At 57.2% G+C, this 9,180-nt stretch overlaps 1 gene segment (V, D, J or C); it reads left to right on the forward strand.

The window, feature by feature from the left end:
• LOC102004872 overlaps positions 1–6,527 on the forward strand; it is a gene marked incomplete at its 5' end in the record, with an annotated part of 12,865 nt that extends 6,338 nt beyond the window's left edge. The window contains 6 exon segments of the C gene segment in view: positions 2,307–2,621; positions 2,727–3,062; positions 3,318–3,638; positions 3,721–4,053; positions 5,996–6,111; positions 6,252–6,527. Of these exon segments, the coding sequence occupies positions 2,307–2,621; positions 2,727–3,062; positions 3,318–3,638; positions 3,721–4,053; positions 5,996–6,111; positions 6,252–6,260 (1,430 nt within the window).
• Between the last annotated feature and the right edge of the window lie 2,653 nt (positions 6,528–9,180).

Genomic DNA, 9,180 nt, shown 5'->3' on the forward strand with positions numbered 1-9,180 from the left:
GCTGAACTGAGCTGGGCTGGGCTGAGCTGGGCTGAGCTAGCAGAGCTGGTCTGGACTGAGCTGAGCTGGCCCGGGTTAAGCTAGCAGATCTGAACTGTATTGACCTGGACCAGGCTGAGGTGAGCTGGGCTGGACTGAGCTGGGCTGAGTTGAGCTAGCAGAGCTGGTCCAGATTGAACTGGACAAGGCTGGGCTGAACTGGGTTGATCTGGGCTGAACTAGCAGAGCCAGGCTGGCCTGGCCTGGCCTGGCCTGGCCTGGCCTGGGCTGAGCTAGCAGAGTGGGAGTGAGCTGGGCTAAGCTGAGCTCAACTAGGCTAAACTAGCAGAGCTGATATGAACTGAGTTGGGCTAGGCTGAGCTAGCAGAGCTGGACTGGGCTGAGCTGGGCTGATCAGGGTTGATCAGAGCTGAGCCAGGCTAGCCTAGGCTATGCTGAGCTGAGCTAGCAGAGCTGGGCCAGACTGAACTGGACCAGGCTGGGCTGAGCTGGGCTGAGCTGGGCTGGGCTGGGATGAGCTGGGCTGAGCTGGGCTGAGCTGGGCCAGACTAGTCTGGGTTAAGCTAGCAGAGCTGGACTGGACTGAACTGGACCAGGCTGAGCTTAGCTGAGCCGGGATGGGCTGTGCTGTGCTGTGCTGTGCTGTGCTGTGCTGTGCTGTGCTGTGCTGTGCTGTGCTGTGCTGTGCTGTGCTATGCTGTGCTGTGCTGGGCTGTGCTGGGCTGAACTGGACCAGACTGAACTGGACCAGGCTGAGCTGAGCTGAGCTGAGCTGAGCTGGGCTAGGCTGGGGTGAGCTGGGCTGGGGTGAGCTGGGCTGTGCTGAGCTAGGCTGAACTAACAGAGTCAGATTGAACTGGACCAGGCTGGGCTAAGCTAGGCTGAGCAGGGCTGAGCAGGGCTAGTCTGGGCTGGGCTAGTCTGAGCTGAGCTTACCTAGCAGAACCAGGTTGGCCTGGGCTGAGCTGAGCTGATCTAGCAGAACTAGATTGGATTGAACTGCAGCAGGCTAGGCTGAGCGGGGCTGAGCTGGGCTGGATTGGGCTTACCTGAGCCGGGCTGAGCTGGACTGAGCTGAATGGAGCTAGGCTAGCAGTACTAGACTGGGCTGGGGTGGACTGAGCTGACAGCTGAGCTGGCAGACCTGGGCTGGATTGAACTGAACTGGACTAGCTGGGCTGGGCTGAGCTGGACTAGCGGAGGTGGGCTAACACAGCTGGGCTGGGCTGGGCTGGGCTTGGCTAACCTGACCTGAGCTGTGCTGTGCTGGGTTAGATGAGTAGGTAAATTAAGCAAGCTGGTTAGGAGAGCTTGACTGAACAGAGCTGAGCTACACAGGGTTGAGCAAGGCTGTACTGAACTTTGCCGGGCTCGGGCAAGGTACCTGGATTGAGCTGTGAGCTAAAAGAGCTGAGCCGAGGTGACTGAGCAGAGCGTGGCCAAGCAGCACTGGGCAGAAGGGGTCTGAGCTGTGCTGGATGAGCTGGGCTGGGTGAGCTGTGCTGGGTGAGCTCGGTGAGCAGAGCTGGACTGAGCTAAGCTGGGTTGAGCTGAATCCGGCTGAGTGCAGCAGAGGTACAATGAGGCAGTCTCAGCTGCGCTGGGCTAAACTGGGCTGAGCGAGGCTGAGCTAAACAGCACTGGGCTGGACTGGGCTGAGCTCAGTGACTGTCGTGTTCCTGACTGAGCTGGGCTGCGCTGAGTGCTGTTGAGCTGGCTGAACTGGGCTCTGTCCAGCTGGTCCCGACAGGCTCTGCAAGGCCACATGGCTCCAGCTGGGCTGACCAGCTGGGGAGCTTGACCCTGGGGACTCTGTGCTGAGCCACTGTTCCTGATCAGGCTGCACTGAGGTGGAGCTACACTGGTGTCCCATCCATCACAGCAACCCAACATGTGCCCCACACAACCCCACTGCCAGCCTGAGAGCCCTCAGGGCAGGCTGTCTTGCTGCTAACTCCACATGCCCATGCAGAGCTTCAGCTGCCTGCAGTTTCCCCTTGGCTTCCCATGTAGCCCTGAGGCCTGGCCTTGGGCTCCTTGTGTTCTCCACTAATTGAGCCAGCACAGTGCAACAGCCCAGCAGCACACAGGCCTGCCTGCCTGCCCTGAATGGGGCCTTCTGCTCCCACAACACATTCATCCTTGACTCCTACAGAAGGAGGCCAATGAGGTCTCCCAGCACCCCAAGGCCTGTGACCACAGCTGAGAGGCAGCCAGTGTGGGAGGGAGGTACTGAGAGACCCCTGGTGCACAGGGTATAAGAGACATCATCTCACACTCCTCTTTTGTGCCTCTTGGGTCCCCAGCAACGGAATCCAGTCCGATTCTCTTTCCCCTCGTCTCCTGCGAGAGACCCTTCTCTGATGGCAACCAGGTGTCTGTGGGCTGCCTGGCACGGGACTTTCTGCCCAGCCAAATATCCTTCTCCTGGACCTACAAGAACGACTCTGCGGTGAACCAGGTCATCAGAACCTTCCCAGATATACGGCTTGGGGAAAAGTATGCAGCCACCTCCCAAGTGCTCCTGGGCTCCAACAACATCCTCCAGGACGCTGACTTGCACCTGGTGTGCAAGGTTGACCATAGCACAGGCACCATAAAGAAGGAAGTGGTTATTGAAGGTAAGAGCTAGGCCTTCCCTGGGACACAGAGACCCTGCTGTGGCCAAGAGGGGCAGCATAGAGACATGGGCCAGGCCAGGCTGACATCTTATTTCCTTACCCTAGGGTCCTTGGAGCAGGCCCCCAACGTGACCGTGTTTGTCCCACCCAGAGACAGCTTCTCTGCTTCTGGTAAATCCAAACTCATCTGCGAGGCCACAGGCTTCACCCCCAAGCCGATCACAGTGTCCTGGCTGCGGGATGGAACCCCTACAGAGTATGGTGTCGTCACAGACCAGATAGTGGCTGAGCAAAAAGACTCTGGGGCAGTGACTTTCAAGGTTACCAGCACACTGATCATCACTGATAGCGATTGGCTAGGCCAGAAGGTGTTCACCTGCCGTGTGACTCACAAGACAGGCATCTTCGAGAAGAATGTGTCCTCCTCCGTGTGTATCCCCAGTAAGTACACATCCCCTGCCCAGACCCCTTCAACCCAAGGTACCCTAGAGCTGTCTACTTGGGTGTGGCAGATGCCACCCAGACCTGGCTACTTACTCCTGAACTTTGGATTCCTGGAGCTTCCAAGAGCAGGGCAGGGAGCAGTGGGGACACAGGTCAGGTGACACCAATCCCAGGAGCAGGGCTGCTCCTAGGTTCTACAGCTTTGCCTGAATTCACATCCAACCACCACTGACAGCAGTGTTCTCTCCACAGCAACACCAGCCACAGACATGAAAGTCTTCACCATTCCTCCCTCCTTTAATGACATCTTCCACACCAAGTCAGTCAAGCTGAGGTGCCTGGTCAGCGACATGACCCACCCCGGAGGACTAAACATCTCCTGGTCCCGCCAGGATGGCAAGGAACTGCCAACCAAACTCACAGACCCTGTGAGCCAAGCCAATGGCACTCTCAGTGCCATAGGTGAGGCCAGCATCTGTGAGGAAGACTGGGACTCTGGGGAGACTTTCACATGCACTGTGATCCACCAGGACCTGCCCTTCCCAGTGAAGGAGACCATCTCCAAGCCCAAAGGTAGGCTCAGCCCCCAACCTGTACCCAGGATCCCACCCGTCCCCCACCTGCCTTGTGCTTACCAACTCCTCTCTGCCCACAGCTGGGAACAAGAAGCCCCCTGCCGTGTATGTGCTGCCACCAGCCCGGGAGCAGCTGGTCCTGCACGAGCAGGCCACCATCATCTGCCTGGTGAAGGGCTTTGCTCCTGCAGACGTCTTTGTGCAATGGCTAAAGAGCGGGCAGCCCTTGTCCTCGGACAAGTATGTGACCAGCGCCGCGATGCCCGAGCCCCATACCCCAGGCCTCTACTACGCCCACAGCCTGCTGACAGTGACCGAGGAGGACTGGAGCTCAGGGGAGACCTTCACCTGTGTAGTGGGCCACGAGAGCCTGCCGCACATGGTGACCGAGAGGACCGTGGACAAGTCCACTGGTAAACCCACCCTGTACAACGTGTCCCTGATCATGTCTGACACAGCCCACACCTGCTACTGACCATGCTGCCCCAGCCAGCCCAGCGCCTCGGTCCAGTCGCTCTGCCTGTGTGCGTGCAAACTAACCGTGTCGGGGGTGTGGTGTTGCGTTTCCTAAAATTAGAAATAAAAAGATCCCTTCAAAAGATGCTGGTTTTGAGTGTACAATGCACTGGCCTGTTGGCCATGGCTGTGCTGTGCCCTCCCTGGCCATTGCCTGCAGCCCCTCACCTTGCCCATCTCTGCCCTGGCACTTGGCCTCCCAGTGCCCAGGGAGACCGTGGCCCCTTGCGGCTGCTCGCACAGGCAGTGTGCTCCTTGCAGACCCTGTAGCTGCTTCTCACACATGTCTGAGCACTTGGCCATGCTGGTACAGGCAGCACACAGGCACTCTCATGGGTATGCAGACACTGACACACGTGTGTGTGGACATGTACACACCCATGCACTCATTGCACACACCAACACACAGGCACACAGATGTACATGAATCCATACACACTCACCAGGCAGTGACACACAAACTGGTACTCATGCATATTACCACACACAGATGGACATGCTTGGCCACATGCCCACCTACACGGAATGTACACAGAGACATAAGACATGGACACGCAGAGAGGCATGTGTATGCACATGCACTGGGCACAAAGACATGTGGACAGGAACACTTGTGTGCACAGGAGCAGGTGGACACAAGGCACAGACTCAGCATGCAGGCGTGCACACACTCATGTGCACATCTCTGGCCTCCCCAACCGTGGCTCCCCACACCATGTCGTCCCGGGGCTTGTCTCATGCTCTTCTTCTCTCTCCGTCTTGGTGTGGAGTTACTTCAGGGCCTGGCGCAGCCTGGACTCTGACTGAGGTGCCATCCCTAGGCCCAGAGCCAGAACTCAGAGCACCTCACAGGACAGGGCCACTATAGCTTCTCAGGGAGCTCAGAGTAAGCCTGGGGCTTCCCAGGAAGGTGCCATCCAGGCTGGCTCCTGGGGAGGAATGGGTTCCCAATGCAGTAGGTTCCAGTGTGAATGACAGAGCAGGTGGTGTCCAGATGTACCCTGCAGGTGAGGGCTGCCCCACTGTGAGGAGGTCAATAGGGTCAACATTAGTATGATGGCCCCGCAGACACACACCCTGCCCATTTGGGGCACAGAGAACAAAAGGCAGCTCTGCAGAAGGACAGGCCCACGCAGCAGGGACAAGGCCCAGCTAGGTCCCACACCCAAGGAACAGTGCTGGCTTAGGACTGCTCCTACCCTCTCCCCTGAGCTAAAGATGTCCCCTGAGTGCTGAATCCCACTGTGCCCCCAAGGGCTCCCTCTGCCTCTGTCTCAGTACTGATATCCTCAGGCCTCTATCACTCTGGTAGGATGGGACCAGCCAGGATGTCTCTGCCACTCTGATAGGAGGGGAACTTCCAGCCAGTATGTCCCCAGATGTCTTTCATTTTGGTAGGACAGAATATCCCCAGGCCTCTGTCACTTTGGTAAGGAAGCAACACCCAGCCAGATGTATTCTGGGCTCTGCTCCTGTTAGCAGTGTCCTGAGGAGGTGACCAGGGGTAGCCTGGCCCTCACTCCCTCCTGTGCACTCCACACCATCCCTTCTTCTTAGCCAAGTGGTTCTGGCTGTGCCTCTTGCTCAAGGAGGGTCCAGGACTCACTGAAAACTCAGTCCCTCCTGTGCCTTCTCCTGTGTCCATGTGCTACATCTGTCGTGCTCTTTGTTATCCAGGGCCCCTGGGCAAGATTTTGCATCCTTGTCTGCTCCTGCTTGGCCTGCCTCTGCCTCTGTCCACTCTAGCTCTTGGCTGTTGGCCTTGCTATGCACTGTGTGCTCCCAGCCCCAAGTGGGATGCAGGCGCCCTGACCCTCCTTCCTCCTGTGTCCGCTGCAGAGGGGGAGGTGAATGCTGAGGAGGAGGGCTTTGAGAACCTGTGGACCACCGCTTCCACCTTCATTGTGCTGTTCCTGCTGAGCCTCTTCTACAGCACCACTGTCACCCTGTTCAAGGTAGATGGCTCGGGTGGAGGCTGGTGCTGGGAGTGCGGCAGGAGCCTGACCTGGACAGCGATCCTGGCCTCCAGGTTCCTCACTGCCTGCACCTTCTCTCCTACTGGGATGGCCATTCATGCTGCCTCTGTCGCCTGCAGGTGAAGTGACCCAGCGGTGGGCAGACACTGGATACCAACAGCCCAACCACAGGGCCTGGTCTGGGGTGGCCTGCCCTGTGTGGCCCTGGATTTGAACCTCTTCTCACATCCTTCCAGCTCTGCTCTCTAGGACCAGAGCAGCTCTGCTCTCTAGGACCAGGCTTCTCTCCATACCAGCCCAACATCTCCACCATGTTCACAGCACTGGGTGCCCACACTCTGCTTTGCTATTTGCATGTGTGTTGTCCTGAAATAAATGCAGATGTGCTCTCTTGTGTTTTTGTGTTTGTTTTTTGATTTTTTTCTGAGACATAGTCTCACTACATAGTTCCCCTGTGGAACTGCCTTCTTCTGAAGGATTATCCTCCTTTTTTACACTTTGGCACTGTGTGACATCTCAAGGGGACCCAAACTGAAAGCTATCTTGTGGCTCTGGGGGCTCCAGGAGGGTCACAGAGGGGCAGCAAGAGGGCCAATGAGAAAGCCAAGCAAGAGCAGACATTCACAGGCCGGGTCTCTATACATGTTCACCATTAGAGACCAGGCACAGGCTCAGCTGCTGCGTGTTCTCAGCAGGGCTCTCCCCTCTGCTGCTGGCTCCTGCTGGTACTGTTTCAGGCACTGGGAACGGGACACTTGGTATCTCACCCCCAAACCTTTGTTTCTCAGGGATGTGTTTCAGGGGGATGCAGGAGGAGCAGGTCCGACACTGTGGCCATGTACACCTTGGGCAATGAGCCAGGCATTGCACTGTGTGGGCACAGGGTCAGGTGGCCTGCAGCATGGATGAGACATGAGTGTGGACACTGAAGCCAACATTCTGGGTGGCCAGGGTCTTAGTGTGCCCGGGAGGCTATAACAACATGCCAGACCAGGTGACCCCACATGGAGGTGGGTGCCTTTCCTAGTTTGCAAGCCTTCTCTGAGGTCCAGGCCAACTGGAAGAGCCCTACCTGGAGGGGTGTCCTGGCTCCTGGCGGGCTCCTTCTGGCCTCTTCTTGTGGACGAAGGGACTGAAGCTCTGTGAACTGCTCTGCTAAAGCACCATCCCGTCCTACCCAGTCCTCTCATGGAGGGCTCCTACCACCCTCCTTCTTCCTACCATCACCTGTGGTGAAGGTGCCACACATAGATCGGGTTGGAGCTGGCACCTGAGTCCGTGGTACCTGTGAGAAGGACATATGGTGGAGACAGCACAGGACAAGAGAAAGGCTATGTCATTGCTCCAGAAGGGCAGTGCCTGCTGGGCCTATTCAGACTGAGTTGAGGGGCTGAGTCTTAAGGCCAGGTTTACTCCAGATGAGAGCCTTGCAGAGATGCAGAGGGAGCCATGTTGAGCTCCTGACCAGGTGTGCACAGCTGGAGGCAGCCCAGAGGCCATACGGGTGCTGGCTGGTATGAATTGATTACTGAGAGGAAGAGGCAGTAGGAGAAAAGAGGAGGCAGAGATGGGTTGGGAGACACCTAGGCCCCTAAGGAGATCATGCAGGAAGCATCTAGGTGGTACCATGGAGAAGACCAGTTGTGTAAGCCAGGTCAGGGTGGACCACACTACCTTGGGCTATGTCATGAGGTCATCCAGGGCCACTGTCCAGTTCCATATTCTCTTCCACACTTACAGGTTCTTCTTACACCAACATCCTACTTCTGATTACAAAATCTGCCCTAGTTTTCTATGGATGCAAGGACTGGACAGAGACCTGTGCTGTGTCTACAAAGGTCTGCTTTCCCTGTGTGAAGGCCAGGAGTACCAGGAAGGGCCTGTGGGCTGAGTCTCCTCAGCCTGCTGGGAGAACCTGCTCCAAGACACTCTCATCCTGGGGCGGGGGGACTCACTCTGCTGTTCCTTCACTCAGGAGAGCAGTACTGCTCACTGCCTCACTGTCCTGGCATTGTCCCGTGTGTGTGTATCCCTGTTGCCATCACGCCTTTCACAAGGAAACTCAGTGCTATTGGGTCAAATGCCAATCTCAGTCCAGTGTGGCCTCATCCCAGTGGTTTGTGTTGGACACTCTGTGCCTAACATAGCCGCACTCTGAGGTCTTGGGAATTTGACTGCAACCATGAATCTTAGGAGCTGTGATCTGTTCCACAGCTGCAGCCCTGCCACTTCCTCCAACAGCACCTAAGGGTGGTGTCAGAAAACTCATAGCGCAGAATGCAGGGCAGCAAAAATGGCCCAGTAAGCCTGAGAGGCTGCTTGGAAGGGAATCAGGCCCCCTCTGAACCACAGAGGCCAAGACCCTGCTACAGAACTCAGGCAAGAGATGCCAGGAGGGCAGCAGCCCCAAGAGTATGGACAAGAAAGAGGCAGGCTCTGACATGGGGTCACAGCACAGCTGCTGACTGGACAAAGCTGGATGCATGAGTCCAGTCTGGTGAGCCGTGCCAGTCCTTAGGTGTGACATAGGTGGCGGCAGGGAAGAGGTAGATGAATCAAACTCATCAGGGACCAGCAGGGACCTGCAGTCCACAGCCACTTTCTCTCTCTGGATCCCAGGCTCTGTAGAAGCCACCCCAGGAGACCAGCACTCTGTCTAGAAGGGACAGCCCATGGCCAGCAGTGCCTCAGTCCACGCCTGAGAAGTGGGTGGAACTGTACCAACTTCTGGAGGCCACACCCAGGGCAGCCTTGCATTCACTGCGCACACAGAACCCTGTACCCTGACAGTAGTGAGCACAGCTGCTGGAGGCCAAAATTGAGACCCACTCCAGGCAGTGGGTCAGAGAGGAGAAGGGTGCAGCAGGTAGGAGGCTTAGGACACCGGGGTGTCACAGCCTCTGGAAGGAAGACACTCCACACAACACCCACAGAGCCAGGGCCTGCCTGGAACTCTGTCACTGTCCTGGGCCTGGAAAGGCCCCCACCTGGCCCCCACCCTGCTGCCCTCCTCCCATTCCCCGTTCTTGCCCCCAGCCTGGCATGCCC

The sequence above is a fragment of the Chinchilla lanigera genome, unplaced genomic scaffold (assembly GCF_000276665.1).
Source record: "Chinchilla lanigera isolate Chin_1 unplaced genomic scaffold, ChiLan1.0 scaffold00049, whole genome shotgun sequence".
In the NCBI taxonomy this organism is placed as follows: Eukaryota; Metazoa; Chordata; class Mammalia; order Rodentia; family Chinchillidae; genus Chinchilla; species Chinchilla lanigera.